The 22,268-nt window shown below is 54.1% G+C and overlaps 2 protein-coding genes across 2 annotated transcripts; one reads left to right on the top strand and one right to left on the bottom strand.

Annotated features, from left to right (window-relative positions):
• Positions 1–212: 212 nt before the first annotated feature.
• LOC131206095 (uncharacterized) lies at positions 213–20,511 on the bottom strand. Its single transcript, XM_058198488.1, has 13 exons — positions 19,963–20,511; positions 18,776–18,927; positions 12,565–13,905; positions 9,124–9,323; positions 3,232–3,333; positions 2,997–3,146; positions 2,766–2,885; positions 2,541–2,635; positions 1,152–1,243; positions 873–1,065; positions 673–808; positions 432–605; positions 213–330 (listed from the first exon to the last, which is right to left on the bottom strand). Exons 1-13 carry the CDS (start codon positions 20,495–20,497, stop codon positions 213–215), a joined length of 3,408 nt encoding a protein of 1,135 aa, XP_058054471.1. The 5' UTR covers positions 20,498–20,511.
• LOC131206094 (heat shock 70 kDa protein) lies at positions 3,644–7,857 on the top strand. The gene is made up of 2 exons (XM_058198487.1): positions 3,644–3,784; positions 4,274–7,857. The coding sequence occupies exon 2, from the start codon at positions 4,330–4,332 to the stop codon at positions 7,768–7,770; it is 3,441 nt and encodes a 1,146-aa protein (XP_058054470.1). The 5' UTR covers positions 3,644–3,784; positions 4,274–4,329; the 3' UTR covers positions 7,771–7,857.
• Positions 20,512–22,268: the final 1,757 nt, after the last annotated feature.

Here is a 22,268-nt window from a genome sequence, read left to right as displayed (position 1 = left end):
TTGTAAACATTATTCGAAGACGCTCGAGCTCGCCCCTACGCTCCGTACTGCTCTGCTGCGGGCCGGGGCACCGCGTGCAACGCAATTGAACACCACGCCCCGCCGGAAGGACCTAGACTTAGGGATTCTTCCCCCTGCGGTTTTGCGTTCAACTGTCTTGAGCGGTGCCCCCCACGTTCGACCGGCACGAAATTGAGAGTTGATGAAACAATTTACAGCACGTGCAAATTTTCACAACTCTTGGATTTCGAGTCACGTGCCCACACACGACCCAGTAAACCTTTCACCTTCAGACTAGCCGATGTCCGTGAGCCCCGGTACTTCCTTGGACTAACGTGTTGATGGTTAGAAAAAAAAGATGAAAAATGGGCCAAAGTTGTGTGTTAGAAACAAACCACCACCGGGAAAGAAGATAAGCGGCTTCCACTTACCTGCTGTGGGCACTTCCGGGAGGCGTTTCAACGAAGCCCCCGGGGGCCGGTGGTCCCGAAACCGGTGTGCTGGGGTTGGTGTTTCCACCGATACCCGCCAAACAGATGGCCCCACCCAGCGGGGAACAGGCGCGTCGTTTCGACTTTCTGATCGATCGTTTCCGGAAGAGGTCCCTAAAACGGAGAAAGCCGTGGGTTATTACTCGAAACCGTTTACCACGGCCTCGCATCGCCCGCGTACCTTGATTTCTCTGGGTTCTCCAGCTTTAGTCTTATTTGCGATAGCAACCCAACCAAAAGTTCGTCCACGTTGTGGTTGATGCCTACGGACGTTTCGATGAACTTGCAATCGTACTGCGTGGCCATTGCTTTACCCTCTGTCGATGATTCAAAATCGGTCAGTTTCGTAACCGCTAGGACTGCGGGAAGAGTGAAGCTTACCGTCGGAAGCAACCATTCGACTGCGGGCAAGATCCGCCTTGTTGGCCACCAGGATCACAGCCTTTTGGGCGATATTTTCTGTGGTCCACAGGATTTGCAGCACCCGTTCGGCGACCAGAAAACTGCCCTTATCGGCCGACGAGTAGATGACGCAGTATCCGTGCGGATCGTACGTTGCCATGCAGTTTTCCGGCTACAAAAGTGGGACAAGCAGGTCAGACATTTGAAAAAAAAAACATGCGTTTCGTGGTTGGATGCTCCCGTTCGCCCTCTACCTACCGCCATCTCGGTGTAGCTGTGGTCGATGAATGTTAACTCGGATTCTTCTCCACTGAGTAGAACGGAAACCGTTTTTTCTCCCGAATCGTCATCTGCGGCAAAGAGGTTGAATGAGCGTTTGTAATGAAGCGACTCAACTCGACGGTTTCAGTTTAAAGGCGTCCACAAGGCGATGGGTTTTTGTTAGGTGCAATCCCTTTACGTGTCACCACACAGCTCAGCTCATTCTCGGGACCAAGGCCATCTGAGTGATAGCTCGAGTGAAAGCTGTAAAGCGCAATAGACGGCCATTTATTGTGCCCCACCAGAAAAAGGCAAAAACCGGTACGCGCAACACGATATTGTCGATCTTGTTGGATGCATTCTGCTGGATGCAGCAGAAATAGCAACCATCCGTCGCCGGTTGACGCGAGGAATAGCGAAACGTTGGCCGATGGAAAGCACTGCTTGGCAGCATAAATGAGCCGAGCACAATCTAGAGCCAGCAACGACGACAACGACGGCGGTGGTGGTGGCGGCGTGCTGATGGACACAATTTAGCAATACATAAAATAAAGCATCTTGCGGAAGCGCGCCGGTTCGCCAGTGCCCACGCCATACCGGAGCGCAATAAAGAGTCCGTGTGGGGTTGGTGCAGAATAAAGAAGAAGGAAATTTAATTAAGTCCCTTCTCTAGACTTGACGGCCGAGTGGCATGCTTCCGTGTCGGCGGGCTTGAAGTTTCGCACCCAGCCGCGCGATCCATCTTGGGTACGCGACGACGACGCCGACGTCCTGGTTTATAAATTGTCCTTATCCTGCTGCCGGTTGCCCAAAACGTTCATACAATGTAGTCATTTACAAAGAGGAAATTGAAGGCTGTGTTTTGTCAGATGCGTACGTACTAAAGAAAAGTATGATGTTTGAATTCCGACGGGTGAACACAAAAGGTTGCGGTAAAACAAGTTGCTTAAACACTCGGACGTACTCCAAACTCTTAAGTATTATCGCAGGGATCCCGTGTACAGCAAGTATGGTACGTGGTAAAAAGCTCTTACTCTAGACACGTGTTTTACACCGCTGTCCGAACGCTATGCCGCGTTGCTGCTGACAGGTTCATTATGCCCACCAATTTGTTTCTAAAACAAACCGCTCCTGCTTCGCTTCTAGGGCTCATAGGGAGTATCGGCTGGTGGGGCTGTTGTAGAATCCAACATCGACTGTCGATCCATCAAAGTCTCATACACATGCACGCTCTAAAATCCCACCCTTTGGGCGAGCAAAAAGTTGCGAAACGGAACCGTCGAACGGGGATCGCTTGGGACAAAACTTTGCAATTCCCTGGCCGGGCGTGGGCACTTAATGGCAATTTAATGGAAAGGGACGAAAAAAAGCGCGTTCACCACTCACCTATGCTGGTGTCGTACGCATGCAGGTATTCGGAGGTCATAAACTGTGACACCAGCGAACTCTTTCCGACGGCCGCTCCACCGAGCATCAGCACCCTGATTGGGGAAAAGGTCGAACGAAGTTAAAGTTAGTTTCTATTTAAATTTCGAAATGAATATTGATGCAACGTGGCTGTGCGTGGTACCAGCGGGAAATTCGGCACATCTGCCCGGTAGTGGTACTCACTTGTACGGTCCCGAACCCGGATTCGAAGTACTGCTTTCTCGGCTCGATGCTAAACTACATGTGGCAGATGTGCGAGCGGAGCCTGCCACATTCACTGCGGCTGGAGTTAAATGCTCGGTACTGTGGTGTGAAAAACGGATGAAGGGAGGCAGCGTCCACATGGAGATTAAACACGAAACTTTTGTAATTTATTGCCCAGAGCAATCAGTGTCCCTCAGACGCATTGCCCACCTGGAGTTGGAGCTGGCCACACTGTTGTTTGATTTACTTCGTCGACTTTTGAGCGAATCACCCCGATTTACGACACCTTTGCCGGTGATGGAGAAATGCCTCAACCGGTAGTACTCTTCTTCGACCCCTGTGTTGGGCATAGAAGCCACTCTGGGAGGGAAATAAAGAAATAAAATGAGATAAAATAGTAGTAAAAAAGGTTTCGCTTTGCCATTTTGAAGCCGGCTCAGCCTACCTTGATCGTTGTTGTGGCAAGCATAGCTGATTTGGACGGCCCCCTGCACGGCTTCCCGGTGTTTTTACTGACTGCGACCGGCTGTGGTGTGGACTACCGTATCTAGGGCGAATGAAAAAGAAGAAAATCGCATTTTTAACACGCCTCACAACTTTACGCGTTACCGAAACAGAACAAGGACTAAGCAGACTTTCTTAAAGTACATTTTATACAGACACACAAAAAATCGACGTTTTGTCTCAGTGATAGTATTTTTTACAGATAGCTTGATAGGGAAATCGGATTTGAAAAAATGTGCCCAACGTTTTTCAACGGTGGCCAGCCACCGAGCGCCGAGGAAAGTTTTCACCTTCACAGTATAAACGAAGCGCAGCATACAACTGTCACGGCTTTGTTGCGCCTGCGCTGAAAAGTCAACAGTCTCGTCGTTCATCTTTGGCTGGTTAAAAGTCGTTCTGTTATCGATGAAATTAGTTCACGTTTTCGCTGCTCTTTAGAGTGTATATTGTAGAAAGAAAGTTTTAGAATGTTATGCTGTTATATTGGTCCACCGGTACGTAGATGCTACTGTAGGTCAATGGGTTTCGGTAGAGCGGCGACAGGATACTGTGTGCGTTAAGGTGCAAAACGAGTGCAAACTTTCGCGATTGGCGAAAACTTTTGCAAACCACGGCTCTTGTGAGACTTTTCTTCCAAATGATCCGATGAAACAAAATGTTGACCGCAGCCGTTCACCGAACGGGTGCGAAGTTCCCACACAAACTTTCCGATCCGTGCGAATTCCCTTCGCTTTCCGCTGTTACGTGCATCAAATGCCCGGAGGGCATCGATTCGTTCGCCCAGAAACAGCCGCAGGCCGAGCACGCAGCACGAGTTATGTGCGATTTCGAAAGCCAGTAAACAATGGTTGCTTTGTTTGTTTATGTTCCGAAGCACGCGCACGGGTCAAACGTCAAGGCAGTCGCGAGTTCGATCCCCGCTCCTTATCATCACCGGGAACTAATGAGATTATTATTTTTTGTCATCCCTCACCCACCGACAGCGAAACCGGAAGAGATGATTGCTACTGCGGTTGGTAATTAAAAAGTGCCCGAAAAGATGGAAATCCGGTCGGCCCCCGCTGCGGTGGCAATCGGAATCGACTTCGGGACGAGCTACTCGAGCGTCGGCATCTTCCGGAACGATAAGTTCGAAATCGTTGCCAACGATGCGGGCAATCATCGCATCCCGTCGGTGGTGGCGTTCACCGAGAAGGGGCGCCTGGTGGGCGAAGAAGCGCTCGCTCAGGCCGATCACGACCCGGCGAACTGTGTCGTGGACGTGAAGCGTGTCCTTGGGCGGCCCAAAGGTGACGGTGGCAGCCAGATTCAGGTGCAGTTCAAGGGCGAACGGAAAAGCTACCATCCGGAAGAGATATGCAGCCTTATACTGGCGCACTTGCGCGCGATGGCAGAGCGACGGCTCGGTCACACGGTGACCGGTGCCGTCATTGCCGTGCCGGCGCAGTTCTCCGACGGGCAGCGGCAGGCGGTGCTGGATGCGGCCACCATCGCCGGCCTCACGGTGCTACGGTTGATCAACGAACCGACGGCGGCGGCCATTTCGTTCGGCATCAACAAGAAGGTGGTCGGCGAGCAGTGCGTGTTAGTGTGTTCGTTCGGTGGCGGGTTCCTCGATGTGTCCATTCTAACGATCTACAACGGAGTGTTCCAGGTGCGGGCTAGCTCGGGAGACACGAATCTTGGTGGGGTGGACATTGACAGTCGATTGGTGGCGTACCTCGTGAAGCAGCTGCACGAAACCCAATCGGTCGACGTCAGTGGCGATCGGGCGGCGATGCGAAAGATCCGGAAAGCTTGCGAGCAGGCGAAGCGCACCCTTTCCTACACGAGCCAGGTGTCGATCGAAATCGACGGTCTCGGCGAAGGTGGCCACACGCTGTGCACGCTGCTCACGAAGGACGTACTGTACGAGCTGTGCAAGGATCTGTTCGAGCGGGTGCTCCTGCACGTGGAGACGGCGTTGCGGCGCGCGCGAAAGGATCGGTTCGCCGTGCACGAGATCATGCTGGTCGGTGAATCGTCGCGCATCCCGCGTGTGCAAATAATGCTGAGCGAGTTCTTCGATCGCCGCTCGCTCAGCAGTTCGGTCAATTCGGACGAGGCGGTCGTCGTCGGGACGGCCATCGCCGCCGGCATTCTCAGTGGTGACCGGTCCGGCACGATACAGGACGTGCTGTGGTGGGATTTGGTGCCCCGGTCGATCGGTTTGATCGGTGCGAACGGCGACGATCAACCTCGAATACTCATTAGTCGCAACTCGACACTTCCGCTGAAGGTGAAGCACCGGTTGAAGAACTTTCGCGCGGTGCAGCGACTGTACGAGGGGGAGAGTGCCATCGTAAGTGATAATATTACCCTTGGCCGGCTGCAGCTGGAGGGAAACTTCGCCGACGGCATCGAGTACGTCGGGCTGTCGTTCAATGTGGATCTGAACGGAGTGTTGCACGTAGTGGTGGAGGGCAACTGCGAGCTCAAGGCGTCGCTAGACAAGGGCCGACTGGAGCGCTACGAAATCGATCGCATCGTGTACGAACATAAGCGGCTAGTTCTCGAAATGGCTCGAGGCGAACAGGAGGAAGAGCAACGAAGGAAAAACCCGCAGCAACCGGAACTGAAGGACGAGTCTGCGAAAGGGGTGACTTCCGATGACAGGATAGGCACCTGGGACCGATTCAGCGAGTGGTTGCACTGCATCTGTATCGTTACGTTCGATCTCGAGCTGGGCCAAGCGATGGAACTTATCCATCCGAAGCACGTCACACTGACGGAACAGGAAAAGATGAACATCTGCTATCTGGCGTTCCCCGACTCGAACTCGGGCTGCATGGGGGACTCGCAATTCCACATCCGCCTGCGGGTTTCATCCGGGTCCGAAAATTCTATCCTGCCGAAAGGGCTGCAAGAATTCAACTGCCACTGCCTACCGGTGCACCGGGCCGATCCGGGCCACTTCTGGGGCTTCGTGTACTTCCGCCAGATCAAGGACAGCACGCTGAAGCGCGGCTACTTCCAGAAGAGTGTGGTGCTGCTGACGCGGCTTCCGTTCGTGAATCTTTTTTACGAGCTAAGCGCCGCCATTGCACCGGCCTACTTTGCGACGGGCGAGCCAACGCTGGAGGCCATCTGCGATGCAATATGCAAGTGGCCCTCGTTGCTAGGCGATGAACTGCTGTCACTTCAGCTGCTGGGCAGCGTGTATGAGGTCAGCATACCGAAGCAGAACGGAAAAATGGCCATCGTACCGAACCCGGACGCGACGGTGCCGGCCGGCTCCACGGCCAACCGGGTGCTGTCGTCGGTGCACGAGATTGACATTTTCAAAAGCCTGCAGCTGTTTTTGCCCTACATTCACCTGCTCTGGGAGCTGGTGCTGACTGGGGAACCGATTATTGTAACCGGCACCTCACCGACCGACTGTGCCCACATGGTGCAATCGTTGACCAGCCTTATCAGCCCGCTGGCGTACTGCGCCGAAAGCCGTCCCTACTTTACGATACATGACACCGAGTTTAAAGAGTTTACGCAAAGCAAAAACGGACACCCATCGATCATACTGGGCGTGACGAATCCGTTCTTCGCCAAAACGCTGCAGCACTGGCCGCATACGATTCGCCTGCAGGACAGCACCGAGGCGCAGCTACAGAAGCAGCAGCAGCAGCAGCAACAGAAGCAATCGGCACTCTATTCGCCGAAGGGCGGCCCAACCAGCATACCGCCGTCGGTGTCAGCTTCGTCATCATCGTCGGCGTCGGCGGCGACTTCATCGGACGGTTCCGCGACCCTGTCACGGCTATCGAAGATCAAGCAGATAACGAACAAGCTATTGGATTCCTCGCCCGGTCTGTACACCCAGTACAAACCGTTCGTACAGAAGGATAAAGCGTTTATCAAGAAAATTTTGCTCGGCATGAAAACGGAACGGCCCCTGTCCGTGCAGTCGGCCCTTCTGCGCCGTCATCTGCTCGAGCTAACGCAAAGCTTTATGATACCGCTCGAGCGGTACATGGCCTCGCTGATGCCACTGCAGAAGGATATTTCACCGTTCCGCTCGGCCCCGCAGCCGAACACCTTCCGGCAGGAGGATTTCCTGGCCACGCTCGACGACTGCGGACCACAGCTCACGTCCACCTGCCGGGGCGACTGGGAGGGACTATACCGGCGGTTCTTCAGTTCGCCCAACTTCAAGGGCTGGTACGAGGCACGTTACTTCGAGCTCGAGCAAACGCTGCAGGTGCTGCACATGCAAACCCTGTCCGAGGCGAACCTGGCCGAGTGGGCGAAGGGCAAGCTGGAGGTGGAGATCGTCGACATGATACTCCGGTTGCGCCACAAGCTGACGCTCTGCAGCAGCGACCACATTGCGGCCCTGCCGGTGCAACTGAACGCGCGGGAAACGCGCGGCCAGCTGCTGCGCCACATGGAGAACATGAAGAAAAGTCTTCCGGACGATTTGAAGCAAATTTTGGGCGACGCTTGAGGCGGGCGGGTCACGTGCGCGGTGCTGATCAATAAACGCGGTTAAAGGCATTTGGTGCGATTGTTGTTCTGGGCTGAGGATTTTAACCATAAACCATAAATTCGTGTCATGCTTCCTTCCTTTCACCTTGATGACCCCGTTCTGCCAGTAGCCGAGGGTAAGTATCATCGATCATTTGCACTTCCTGCTGCTGTCGGAGTGAATGCCGGGGGACGAGGATATCGATTTGCATACGACAACCTTCCTAAAGATTGGGGCTGACGGGGAACGGACTGGAGTTTGTGTAACATCGCAAAGTGCGGCCGTGAAATGTGCGGTCCCCTTTGTCCCATTTGCCTCCCCCGGATCCGGTGGAATGGTCCGGGCAGTGAGCCAAGTGAAAATATTTAAAAAATTCCATAATGAGCGTCTGCGGTGGCCGCGTTTGCAGCATTCCCTGCGGCGAGGCGCCATTGTTTCAAATACTTCCAACTCTGGTGAACGGTACGCGCACTGCCTTTGGGGTCGTTTCAAACGAAATGGCATGATTAGTAATCTTTCCTATTTTAGACCAGCCGGGTTCGGGAAATATCGGCCTTGGATGTTGATCTGGAGTTTTTGTGTGTTTGCGTTCTGCCGTGCAATTATTGGAACGGCCGCTTACTGTCGGACGGCATGTGTGAGCCGCCCTCGACAAGCGCAACAACACACGGGTTCGGGTAATTTCCGCGGCGACCTTGAACTACGCGGAAGAAACACGTGTACCCGCGCCGGACCCGCCAATCTGCGCCAATTGCGGACGTAAACACGACGCAAATGCCGATGCAAAGAAACACCCGCAAAACCACCTCCGTTCGGCAGGTAATCGATTTCGCGTCCGAAAAACGCGTAGGAGCTGTGGCCATGCCACCGGAAACCCGGTAAGTCACCGGTGGGGTCGGTTTTCGACTCGATATAAAATGTTTATCAATGTGCATCCGTCCCATCGGATATGTATGCGTGGACCGTTGACGTCCAAAATCCAATCTTCCGTGTACCGGTGGATTGATCCTTGCCGCTGCCGTCAACAACACACATATGGGAAGGTGGTCCCCGTCTCTGACGGCGAAATGTTGGCCGCGCGAAATTTAATCAAGGTGCACAGTAACATAATAGCCGATCCCGGCGGGAGAACCACAGATGGGTTGTTTGGGAAGCAGAAGGAAATCCTTGTCGTGTGGGACGCGCGGCCGCCTGTTTTGCAATCGAAAGTTTTTTAATTTATTTTGGAAAATTAAAAAGCTCCCCAAAACATTGGCCGGTCGACGGTGCCCTTAATTGGGTGGCCTCTCGGTTCGGAGGCCACTCGGTACGCTTGAAAGTTCGAACACTCACCTCATCTCGAAGTCCTTGATTTCCTCCGTCGTAAGCGTGTTGGTCACGTCCAGCAGCTGGCGCATGTGTTCCTCGCGCTGCTGTTTCTTCTTCTGCGCCACCGGCTGCTGCCCTTCCTTGCCCTGCTCGACGCTGATAAAGTCGCCCTCATTCTTGAGCAGGATCGTCTCGACGGACGTGTAGTCCAAGCTGAGCGAAGGCTGTGGAGGCGGAGAACGGGAGAGAAGGGAGTTGAATTGTGCGGTCACACAACATATTGAGCGGTGGTATCCCATTTTATGAGTTAAACCCACCAAACTACTAATGATTGGTTATTCAAATGCGAGATACGCGCGCGGCCGCATTCGCGCGCAAAAACTAATTAAATTGTGTCGAATTCGGGACGCGCGCTGGGGATGCGTTGAGAACAATAAACACGAAAATTGCACGCTTCAACAACCTCCCGCGGAACTCGAGAGTGCGGCCCCGGCGAAGTGCGTAATGGTGTTGTCAAGTACAACTCGCGGAGATTCGCACAAAACTAATTTGGCCTTTTGGCGGGCCGCGGTCGGGACCCATGGCTGTGCTGCTGCCACGGGCGACAGTCAATTCAACGGAGCGAAATTGAAATTACTCGCAACACAGCACGCGCTCCACGGCAATCAAAACCACACGAACTCCATTCAGTGCTGGTAGCGGTGCGGCAGTTATCATCCCTGGGCGACGAGGACGAGGACGACGGCGCTAATGCGAATGAGATAATTTTCTGCACGATCCGTTCGTGCGTGCCGCGCTGCTGACGTACTTTTGTTTGCCTTTTGCGGTGGCGACCGCAGGCCCCCGTTCGTAAGGCGTCAGTTGGCGAAGAAGCCCAGGACGTCGCAGCCGCCGACGGAACCCCAGACAGACGACGACAAGGGGCGCGTTCGCCGTGCGATAATGGGCGACCGACGTTTATGGGCGCCACAGAGAGTCATCAAACGAAATTAATCAAATAAAACAAATCCACCCGCTCTGGCAGGATGGCCGTAAAACGTCCGGGGTCCTGTAGAGGGCAGAGTGCGTACCTAAGTGCCTCAGAAGATAAGAAGAGGGCCACACCAACACCAACATTGGCCCTTCTAAGCTGGGCGAAACAAAAAGAATATTCTTTAATATAACCCGTGAAGAACAGTGACAAAAGTGTGGGTCGGTGAGCTGGCAAGAAGATTGCAGAATTCATTATCCCAGTGGTCGGACGGAAACCCCGGCCATACGCTGTCCGCACCTCATTTCGGCACCTCGACATTTCGTCGTCGTCACCGTACACCGCAGGACATTGATAGTTTGCACGTGTTTCACCCCGGACCGGAACGGGGTAAGCGCTGTCAGGGAACGATGGGACATTATCTCGTTCACCTTGCTTGACGTGGGCCCCTGTCTCAGATCGGAAAACCGGAATGATATCATCACATTCACATCGACAACAGCCTCCGCGGTTGGGAGCATTTTGGCAATGGTTGGCCTCTTTTTTCGAGCTACCCGAGCTTTCTTCGCACTGCCTGTTGCGAACGGTGCTGCTGACAAATGTTTCCAACGGCACACACATCGTACGCACACGTTACGGTTTCCGAGGAACTTCGAGACCGGGCCGATATTCCGAGAACTGTGTCCTGCCGCCGGGTTTATCATTTGCTGAGCGGCGAAGGTTCCGAGAAGAATGAGTTGAAGTAGGCCTATGGGTGAAGCAATTTTTCGGTAACGTGTCACCCGGGCGTTTGGACAGATTAACGGTAAGTGACTCAGAGAAAATTTCATTGCACGCGTGAGTCTGCGTCTGCGGGGCCGTACCGCGGGTACGGATTATTATTGGAACACGTCTAGAACACGGATGTGTTTCCTCCCTTGTTTTGTTTGGCTTTCTAACCGCCCTCAGGGGTAAGTGTTTCCATTCTCGAAGTGGTCCACAATTTTGAACGCGTGTCAGGCGTGTCAAGTGCTTTCGAAGTGCGAATCGAGAGCGTTTCCATCGTTACCATCGGTCTCTGTTTATGTTTTCTGTTTGTGTTTCCCGAGACTCAGGAATGCTCCACCGTACTACTAGTGACCACAGTGAATGACAGCATGAAATAGTCCAATGGGCCGTCACCTGGCGCTTCTAATTCAGCATTCCAGCATTCCGATATAATCAGACCGCCGGTTGGGGGGGACCGGGAACATATTTCACGGGACGGCGCTGAACGTCAATTGGAAGCGATCGCCACGAACAAAGGCACCTTTGCTTTGCTGCTTCGTACAAATCAAAGACGAGATATTTGTACCGTTACCACCACCGGTATTTGGCCGAATCTCGATCTGAGTACCCTAGCCAGGGGAGGCGACAGGAGCACCGGTAAAGAATACCAGCAAATACCTTTTTCATCATCTTCGCCTTCGGCTAAACCTTCGCCGATGGGGACCACCACCTATCGGTGCTTAGAGAATCAACGGTCGGTCGGACGACCGGTACAAAACCACCGAAGGATGCTCCGGTCCGTGTCATGGAGTAATTCAATTACGTCAGCCCAAAAGAGCCGCAAGATTTACGGAGTACAGAATCGGAAAAGTGCCCGCTTTTCTTCGGTGCCTGGCCGCAACACTGACGCGGAGTAAATCATTGACAGTAGCACCGTTTTGCTTTCTCGCGCACATACGATCTAATAAACAGTTTACCCATCCCGTGGACCCGAAAACAGTGGTCGGAACCGTACCGGGCACGATAATGGGGAAGTTGTTTCTTTTGAAGCACACGGCCACACACACCGGCACCCGTTAAATATATCCCGTTTGTTTCCCCAAATTCCCTGGTCTGGTCCGTACTGTAGTCCGTGGACCAAAGCGACCCGAGGTCGAAGGCAATCCGTTACCCGGGGCGGGCAGGCGCTATCACCATCGCAGACGCACGAAACGCGTATGTTTGTTGACTTAAGGCGCCCGCGAGTCCGCGCGCTCTCTTTCTCCGGGAAACGCGGGTGCGGCAACATAAACATGCGTGAAGTTGATTCGGAGAACCTGTACGTTCCGGGTTCAGGCCAGCAACTATTGCGTCAAGTGGATGGCCAGTCGGCGGGTTAGTGTGTGGGAGCGCCTTCGCTGCGTTACCTGTGGCGTGTGGCGTCCTACCTTGGGTTCAAACAATTTGGCAACCCTTTTCATCAAGCGATTCATCTTGCCGTGTCCGTTCGGTTTGTTCACAGTGCGTACAGATCAAACGTAGCGTGCGATTCCACCGACACCGATCACACCAGATTCACAGATACAGACAGACGGACATGCTGGTCCGCGCCACAACGCAACAACCCAGGATCGATCGAGTAGCGTGGTGCCGGCTGCCGGAAATTCGATCCGACAAGAAAGGACACTTTGCGGAAACCGGAACCGAACGCGAACGAAAACAAAGTGCGCTGCACACTGAACCGGAGGTGCGCGAACAAAACTACGTACTTGCTGTACGACTATTGTTGCCCGTGGTTGTGTACAGACTGCTCCGTCCATCGGGTTTGGCGTTACATTTATAGCCCCGGCGGCGTGTGCGCCTGTGCCGGTGACGACGACGACCGCATCAACCGCCGACGGCAGTCGAGGCGATGGCGCACGCGCGACCACCACCGTCGTTCCAGGCGGCGGCGCTGACGGCTCGCCAACGGCGATCCCCGCCGACGACGACGGCGACGACGAGGGCGAGATCGTGATGGACGTCTCGGCGAAGTAGTCGACGCGCAGATCCGGCAGCAGCGTCCCGCAGCCCAGCTGGTGGTGCGCTGCGACACTGCCACCGAGCTTCGAGGGTGGCATCATGTCGAACTTGGTCGCGATCTGATCGAACCGCGAGGGCGCACCCTTGACGGTGGAGGTGCAGGCGGGTGCCGTTTCCGGGCGCCGTTGCGGTGAGAACGCATCAGCCGCTGGGTTCACTTTCCGCTGGCCGTGGGATCGGTCACCGATCGCGCCGCTCCGTTCCTGCTGCGACAGGTAGGCGTACTGCTGAAAGATCGAGTAGTGATCGCTGAAGATCTCCGAGTCAAACAGCAGCTTCGAGGGGGATTCGCAGCCCACGCCACCGTCCAGGATGCGCTGCAGCTCGTCGCGGTCGTCGTCCCGGTCCGGGCGACTCCGGCCGGTGCAGTGGTCCTCAAAGAGAAGCTCCTCCTCGACGGCGAAACACTCCCGCTGGATGCGCTCGTAATCGATCGCTTCCCGGTCGAACGGGAACATCGTCAGGTCGGGGTCGTAGTTGGGATTCTTGAACGGTTTCCCGGGGCCGGAAGTAACGGCAGCCGTCGCCGCTGCTACGGCACTACCCGCTTGCTGCACGAAGCGCTCCTTCCGCGTCTTGAAACTGTTCATCAGTCGTTTCGGCGTCGAGGACGAGGAGATCACCGCTGCTGGGTCCGCTGGCGGTGGCTGGCGTTGTGTGGCCACCAGGCAATCAATGGCCGCGTTCGGCGAGTGTTCCGGCGTTTGGTCGACCGACGACGGGGGCAGCTTGGGCGGTGGACGGCGGATCGGGTTCGGTGACTCGTCGAAGCTGAACATGGTCTCGTGGGTCCGGGCCAGCGTACCTCCACCAGCCGGCGTTCCGCGACTTCCGCTGCGGGCGGTGCTTGGCGCTTTCGGCGGCGACACTGGTGGATCGAACGGGAACCGGGTGGTACCGGATGTGGCCGGTGCCGTCCGTGGGTTGTGGTGTGCTGCGGTGCGCTGTAGCCCCGCAACCGCAGAACCAGGTTTCGGTGAATCGCGTGGAGAAAACATGGGCGATGCCGGTGACATGTCTTCCAGTTCCTGGGGAGGGGAAAGAGGACAAAGAAAGCGGTTAGAGAGCACAAAGCAACGCAACAGAGTGTTGTCTGCGGGAAGAAACGACCCGCTGAAAGACCAGGCACCTCCACCAGGATCGTCGGTGGATCACTCGTCGAAGTTGCAGAGGAGGGCGTCGAGGAGGGCTAACCCTAACCCGTGAGTCAACTTCGGAGAGGCAAAAGGCTTAATGGGTGTAGTTCATCTATCACCTAAGAGGCGTCTCCATGACGCCCGAGTGAAGTACCAGGCGTCTCCATATTGATGTGGGGCCATTGATCGCGGTGCACCGTTTGCAGGTTATGTCAGCATCAAAGCGAGTGACAGTTCAAAGAGTCCAAGAGCGTTCGCGCCCACTAATGAAGGCAAAATTTACTCGCGTGAGTCCGACGGTACTACGATTCCAGCGATTTCTCCGCGATGTTGTTGTGGTCTGCACCGTTCCATCATCCGACGCGGGCAGGGCAAAAGATTTATGACCGCAGTCACGGTTAAACAAAAGGTAAAAGACCCGACGGACGGATTGGGACAGGTCCGGGACGCGTTCCTCTGTGCCACTGTGCTGTGTTTGTACAACTGTGTGTTGCCGCCACTTTTTTCCCTGTTGCACTAAATTCAAATTATCGTGCGAGGATCGTGCACGCCCGGCTAGCTGCTGCTCTGTCATCGCCATTACGCGCGGCCAGCCGCGTGAAGAATAACTGTGCCGCCCGTGCCCGTGAATCACGGTGTGTGGTCGATGTGGTCTTGTTTGATAATCGTGACACCGACATGACCGGGAAACCGGGAAAGGCCAACGGCACTCGGATCGGTGAAGTCATTGGACTTTCAGCGTCAGTGTCCGTTGTGTGGCGTGCACGGTGACGATCCAATCCGAAGGGAGTTGAAGGTCGTGCGCGACTGTCACTCCCTCCCCCGGCGAGACGATGGTGGTGGTTACGGCGCGGTTCTCTGTTGTCCAATGACGAGGCAAATTGCTGTCCAAACAAGCGCCAACTGACAATCCAGGAAATCCAAACCGTTGATGAAACGGAGTCGACTGATTGCTTTCGATCGACGTCTTTTTGCGTTTGGTTTGGGCCGGGTTTTTACTGAAATAATACCTAGACCGGGCACACTGTACAGTTGGGGAAGAGTAAATACTAATCAAAGGCGACGAGTCCTGTTGGACCTTTCTTTTAGTGCCTAAGCCTTCGAGAGCCGCTTCGAAGGAGGTTTTCGAGCAGTTGCTGAAGCGCTTTTGCCTGCGATCACCCTAAAAGACGCATTCGTTCCCCACCAATCGATAGCACACAGCTTGCTTTGTCTAAAAAATGCATGCTCCATTTTGATGTGGGAAATCGTCTACGGTCGTACATTCAAAAGAAACGATTTCGGGGGAAAACTAAAGCGGTTTCGGTTAGACGGCCTGCGATTCGAGCAGTTCAGCGTAAGAACCGGTAGAAGCAGTCCGAAACGTGACAGAACCGGTTCGCCTGCTGCGTTAATTATTGATTAGCTGGCCTTCCTAGACCAAAAGGGGAAGGCGAATCAACCTGGCAGTCTAATGAAAGGCAAAAAAACCCGTCGTGGGTTCCGTTTTTTCGATTTCATGAAACTTAGACGCATTTCGATATACACACGTGTATCAAGAAGGCTTCGCGTGTCTCGCCGCGGTCGGCCATTAGGCAGCCGTTTTTTTTCATTTCCCGGGGACACACGGCGCCGTCACACGCCGGCGTTAGAAAAGCGGAGTAAAATCCGGTACATGCCAGTCAGCAGCAACCGGGACTCGGGCCGGCCGACCCGAGCCGGAACCGGGCAACACAAAGGGATGGTTCGGCAGCAGCAACAGAGCAGATCGGCGAGCGATGGCGATGAGTTTTCCGAAACAAGGCCCAGCAGAACCGGCGAAACCGAGAAACACAGAAAAAGCATCACGGGGGGGGCTGGACGTTCCCGACCGCACCGACAAAGTTGTGTATGAATTAAAATATAGCTGACACGCGGAACGGAAACGGCAAAGAAAGCCACCGGGAAGCAGGGAGGCACGCAGCCAGGTGGACCCAACACAATGGCCACCCGTACAATGGGACGCAGCACATATCGCGGGTCCAGCGCATAAACAAAACAGTGTGGCGTGCCGTGTATCTATGCCATACGTATGCTCCCGTTCCGGGTCATTAGCAAGAAGCATGCAGAAAGGACGCCATTGCACCCTTGTATTTCAAGCTCCATTTTTTAAGGCGCATCGGGGATTGTTGCGTGACTGCGTCAGTTAGAAGCAGTGTCGTGTGTTGCGGTTTGCAAATTCTTCACTTTCTAGCTAAATTAACCCACGGAATTGTTGCATTTGGCGTCTCCATTGAAAGGGACGGTGAGTTAGCGCACCCTGGCCACCGCTTTAGATTGTGTACCGATTTAATGTTAATATAAATTGTATAAAAATGCGTAAGATTACACCAATCCGCTGCAGCCGGATCTCGTTACATTGCCCGCAACATTACTTTCTTTGATGGTCTCCACGGGGACGCGGGGTTATTGGTAATTAAAGAAAAGCCCATCCACCACGCAATTTATGGGCTCGTTCCCAGCGCACTGTACGCGGCTTTTCCGGCTTCAGGGCCTCCAAAAACACCCTGGCCATTAAATTACCTGGTTCCGTGTACCGAAAACCCCGAACCCGTTTATCGCTAACATAATGGCGAGTGAGCGCGCGCGCGTCTTAGCCCGTTGCCGCCCGTAAGGCTTCGACACGTCCATTTTATCATCCGTTTTGCCTTTTTTCTCGTCGCTCGTCTTCAAACGATAGGGGTTATCAGATTGCCCAAAAAAGAAATGGCGCACCACGGACGACGATGGCTATTTACTCTCGACAACAAGAGGCTCGTTACAGTCCACGCCTGACGGGGCCGAGAGACCGGACCGGAGTCGTATAATATTGGCAATGGCAGGCGTTAACCGAGAAGTATCTCATTTCTTCGAACCTGGGCCCGGGCCATCGGTTGCAGGGGCGCGGACGAAGCAGCCATTCCACAGTCCGGGGACAGACGGGACACCAAGGGGTCTGCACGGAAAATTGTATTACGGATCTGGTACCGTCACTGCCTACGCTGGAGCATCGCAAGCCCGTGGCGGTATTTCGTTGGAATTAATTTTCTCTCTCGCCGTCGCCGTCACCGCTTAGCGGCCTGAACTTGCGGCTGGACAACAAAGCCATCCCGAAAAGGGTTCCGTCCTTTGGGACGGGGACCGACCGGGTTCCGTCATTCGGGCGTTCCACTAATCCTTCCACACTGAAACAAAATGAATACCGGAAGAGGGTCGAACGGACTCAACCAACGAAACCGACGTCACCGACGTCGGATTTAGGCAAATAGTCACCCGTAGCCATTCGGTGCTCCGCGCCCCTTTGATGACAGGTCGCCTTGGGCGCCTTCGAACGAATCGTTTGCAAATTTGCCTCATCAAACATCCGGGGCGTGCGCCGGGGCATCTCTATGGCGTATGGCGATGAAGATTGCGAACCAAATTGTCCAACACTTTTCTGCCATCCATCAAACAGCATTCGGAGTATCATTATTATTTGGCCGGGCTGGACGTTGGTATAAACGGGAGGGCAGACGCAGACGGTGTGCTTTCTGCCAAGGCAAGGGTTTGACTTCTCAAGATATCGCAATACATCACGCGCTACAACGCTCGCACGTGTGCTCCGTCCGCCCGACCACCAGCAACCGCAATTCTTCATCGGCCGCGCGCCACGACGACGGATCGGCTGCTGTCGGCGTTTCTGATATGTTTACACAATAGCCCAATGAAACATAACATAACTGCTGCCGAGCTGCGCGGCTCGTGGTGAGTCGTTGGGCCAGGGCGCCTAAAAATACACACAAAATACACGCTAATTATAAAAGGCCGCCGCGCGGAAGACTATTAATAAAACGCATACGCATCGGCCACGTGGGTTGCTAAGTCGTTAGGCTGCAGTTACGATTTGTTTGCAAATTATTGCCAAACGAAATTGAGAAAACAATCCGTTTGCGAAAAGCTTGAAATGAGCTCGGGTTTCATTCCATAACTTACATCGTTGCAGCCCCATACGACAGGAAGCGTATTTCGTTCGTTATATTTCCTACTTTTCCTAGCTTACGCCACTCAACGACTTATTGAGCGACGCCTGCCTGTTCCGCCTCGGCCGGTGCGCGTCTCGGCTCCACGTACAAAAGTGCAACAAATCCGAAATCACCGGTGTGACCCACCGCACAGCACTTGGTAGGGTAGGGTTTGGCAGGTTTACAATGATCGCGGTTTCTTGCGGCAACCCACAAAGGGCTAGTGGTCCGGCGGACCCGGCGGTGGGCCAGCGCGCCACAAAGTTACTCAACACACTCAAACGCTCTGTGCAATGACGTCATTGGAGAGCGTCAGGTCACAGAGCCGCCGGTCGCCGAATTCGAGAGTGCTTTCTTGGTACGCGGTACTTTAGAATTTAGGTTGAGAGTGCTGCGGGCCACGTAAACGCTCGGCTCAATGGCCGCGACACCACCAACCCCACGGTTCATGATTGGAACATATGTTAATTGCAAATTTAGCATACACTCGACCGTGGTTCTTAGAAGCAGCACTTGGGGTGGACCCATCGGATCGGGCACTCTGTTCCGGGTGCGGGGGCCTGGGTTCATTCCGGGACCGGGTGACTCGTAAAAATAGCACCATGACCTAGGCGCACGGGGAATGCACCATCCCGCAACACCGTTTAATGACTGTGGTCGTGAGTTGGGGAAATCCTCTCTACGTTGCCCTGGTCACTGAAAAACAACTTGCGGGGTTTTTAGCATGGACCAGCAGTTCGTGGGAAACAGAGGGTTATGCTCACCTGATAGCTTATCAGCATCGGTGTGTCGGGCGGCCCGTTGATGACGGTGATGTTTTCGTCCTCCTCGCCGTTGGTTTCGTTCATCATCACGATGCTGGAGCTCTCGTCGTCCAGCGAGCTGAGCAGCGGTTCGCTCTGTCCCGACGTATCACCTGGGGTGGGGTGCGGATTCGGAAGCATTGGAGAAGGGAATGGACAAGCAAACACACATCGTGTATCAATTTTAGACTCAAACTTTCCTCGGGGCACGTCTCTGTTTGGAATCCTCTGCATGGCACGGCACGCTACGGAGGGACGGCCGACGCCCGAAAATCGTTCAACCGATGCACCTCACCGATCCGTTTCCGGTGTGGGCGACCAATACCCCAATGTTTGTAAACAACAACCGAGCGTTCGAATTGTTTTCAATTTCAACAACACACGTTCAGGCGGTTTCGCTTGAATTTGGCTGTGAACTCTCTCTCTCCGGCCATGGCCAACTTGTATCGACACGTTGGAATGTTTAGAATTTTGCTCACCAACTTACTTTGATGAGTACATATTGTAGCTCTGCTCTGTGATTATATTTATTTAAAAAGTTCCATGTTGTTTGAAATAGATTTTAAACGTGGAACTGGGCTGTGATGGAATAAAAACAGTTCCCGCGCTGGAACCACATATTGTTACGTTGGCAGCACTAGCACTAGCACTAGCAGACAGTTCCCAAGGGTTCAACGAGGACCGAGAAACAGGTCAATGGGCGGCAACCATTTGATGAGCAACACTTCGTCCATACCAAAGGGCGGCTGTTTTCTGGAAGTCGTCGATTAGTGATCCGAATTGGTTCTGTTGTCATATCCGAGGGATCTTTCGAATACGGGTTTGAAAACCCATTCGTGCCTGAAAGGAGTCCAATCTCGTTGGGTTCCAAAAACGCCCCATTTCCTTTCGCTGACTTCGTTGTTATTCGTGTCCTCGAACGAACGAACGAAGGCACCGTGTGGACATCGGTTCGGAGTTGATAGAAGCCGAATTAAATTAAGGAGTTGCGTATCATCCCAGAAAAAAGGAATTGTTTTCGCAAACCGTTTCGAGAGTGGGACGGGAAAATAACTTTATACATATTTCTGGGAATTGATTTACATAAAGTAAAATTGCCCCAAGAGGAGACCGCATTCGTCTGATCTGAAAAAGGGGCTGGGGCTTACCGAGGTCCAAGGAGTCGTTGGTTTCGGTGTCGGTTGTGGTCGTCACGTTCGTGACGTGCGTTGAGGCCGAATCGGTCGAGGTGTTGATCGTGGTGGCTTCGGATGTTGTGGACGAGCCCATCACGATCACTTTCGGGACGGTCGTGATGGTGCTGGCCGCCGCAGCCACTACCGTCGCCGCCGTGGCAGCCTTGCTGGCGGCCTTGCTGACGCGAGCCGTCTTGAAGTAGAGCCTCCGCAGGGCAGACGTCGGGGTGCCGCCACTGTGCTGCTGCTGCTGCGGATGTCCGGGACTGGCGGCGGCGGAGGCATGCGGAGTCGGGGAGCAGGAGGTCGATGACGAGGACGATGACGACATGTTGCCGCTGCACAGCGCCATCGAAGACGCGGCGGCATCGAGACCTGCGCCGGTCGCGGGCTGCTGAGCGGTGGTGGTGGTGGTGTTGGTAGAACGGGAACCGAGGTTGCTGGTGCGCCGGCTGCAAGGGTGGACACTTTCGATCGGCTGCTGCGGCTGCGAACCGGACACTGTCATGGCATCGGGGGGCACTGGTTGGAAAGCGACACAGTACAGTGCAGTCCCTTTAGTGTGTCCCGATACCACCACCACGCTACTCACCTCTAGTTTTGTGGGGCGTCGAAGGAGGCGGTGCTGGTGTCGGAGGAGGCGTTCGGCATCTATCTCGCTCGCGCCGACATCGGAAGGGTGAGGACCGCTCGGCGGCGCTGTCAACCGTCTGGGGAGCGAGAGTCGGAGAAGAGAAAAATGGGTCGGGGCTCGGTTAATCGACCGCGCATACATCACACAGAGGACGGGACCGGGACGGGTGGTGTTTGGGGAAGGACAATCGATAAAACCGAAAGATTATTTACAGGCTGTCGATCAAAGCTGCCCGCCGGTCCGTTCGTAGTTTAATGTCAGAAAATTGGGTGCTTATCCGTAGTTGGCGTCGCGTCGTTGCTGTCGTATTCGACCAACGACTCAACGACCAACCGACCAACCGAACCGATCGAACGCTTATCTCGATGACATTGCGGTGGACGTAAGAAGGCAAAATAAAAACAAAAAGTAGCGGAAGGAACCCATTTCATTTATTCTAAGTGCCACCGTTCGGGTAGCACACATGTCACATGTAGTTCTCGTACGCGATATCAACGACAACCGATAACCCGTCCGTCGTCTTATTGCCTTTCCCATGAAATGGTTCTCTTGTTTTCTTTTTTCAGGAAAACTACTTTATCTTATCATGGCCATCTTCGACGAGTGTCTCTCGTGGACTCTCGCCACAGTGCGGGGCATTGGTGTAACACCAGATGAGTCCCTGGAGTTCCAGATTTTGTCAATTTTTTAAAAAATGAATAACTTTCTTCGCGTTTCCGCGAATTTTCCATCAACACTCCCAAACATGAGGAAATTTAACATTCACTCGGAATCTGATTTCACTCACGCCACATGGCTCACTGTCACGCAGACACCTGTGTTCCGGCATCGGATCGCAATTTTCAACCTCTCACCCGGGCGGCTCGCTCAGTCACTACCAGGAGTGTCCGTCGTCCTACAGTGTATAAACATCTCTCAGCAACAGCACAGTTCCACGTTTTCTTTGATTGGCTGGTGTTCCCCAAATAATAACAGGACCGGCGCCATGGTGAACCGCGCTTCGTTGGGTCCGAACATCGGGTTACTACGTCTGGTGGTACTGGTCGGGATGCTGTCCTACAACGCACACACCACGGTCGAAGGTTCGCGGCACTGCATGAATATTGGATCATGGTCCCGCACTTCATTCATAAATTGAGTCCATCTTTCTCCCTCTCTTTTGGGTGTCCGGCTGGCCCATCCAGCGCTCCGGTGCTACGCCTGTGGTCTCACGCAAACCTCCGGCGATCCGCGCTGTGTTTCGGAGCCCCAGAGCGTCGAGGGACAGAGTGTCGTGACGTGCTCCCGGAAGTACTGCACCATCACCCGGCAAGAACTGGTGGTAAGTCGGTGTGTACAGCTCGTCGGCTCCAGCGCCCTTCCGGTGCCGGAGAACAGCACAAATCAAACATGGTGCGGTGCGCCTGGGGTGTAGTGTGTTAACGGTCCCACGTTTTAAGTGCCCTACTTGACGGATAAAGTGCGATAACCAGCTGCGCTGCGCACGGGACAAGCGACTCTGCCGGAAGCCTTCTTCGTTTCGTTACATGTCCGTTAGTTGCTGGTCACTTGGTTCGTTTTCATGTAACGCTCTTTTTAATGGACGTTCTCAGTAATTGTTAGCCGTAAACCTGCATCCGTTCCGTTTCGTGCCCCGGAAAATGTG

This window comes from Anopheles bellator, chromosome 1 (assembly GCF_943735745.2).
Source record: "Anopheles bellator chromosome 1, idAnoBellAS_SP24_06.2, whole genome shotgun sequence".
In the NCBI taxonomy this organism is placed as follows: domain Eukaryota; kingdom Metazoa; phylum Arthropoda; class Insecta; order Diptera; family Culicidae; genus Anopheles; species Anopheles bellator.
Note: the sequence above shows the minus strand (reverse complement) of the source record. Positions and strands in the feature narration are given on the sequence as shown.

What these genes read in the sequence shown, in the direction of transcription:
- LOC131206095 (XM_058198488.1), bottom strand. Translation starts at nt 20,497, where the DNA reads ATGACAGTGTCCGGTTCGCAGCCGCAGCAGCCGATCGAAAGTGTCCAC. An exon ending in GAGAACCCAGAGAAATCAAG is followed by an intron (nt 606 to 672) that starts GTACGCGGGCGA and finishes TCTCCGTTTTAG; the next exon opens with GGACCTCTTCCGGAAACGAT. An exon ending in CCCGGAAGTGCCCACAGCAG is followed by an intron (nt 331 to 431) that starts GTAAGTGGAAGC and finishes TCAACACGTTAG; the next exon opens with TCCAAGGAAGTACCGGGGCT.
- LOC131206094 (XM_058198487.1), top strand. Translation starts at nt 4,330, where the DNA reads ATGGAAATCCGGTCGGCCCCCGCTGCGGTGGCAATCGGAATCGACTTC.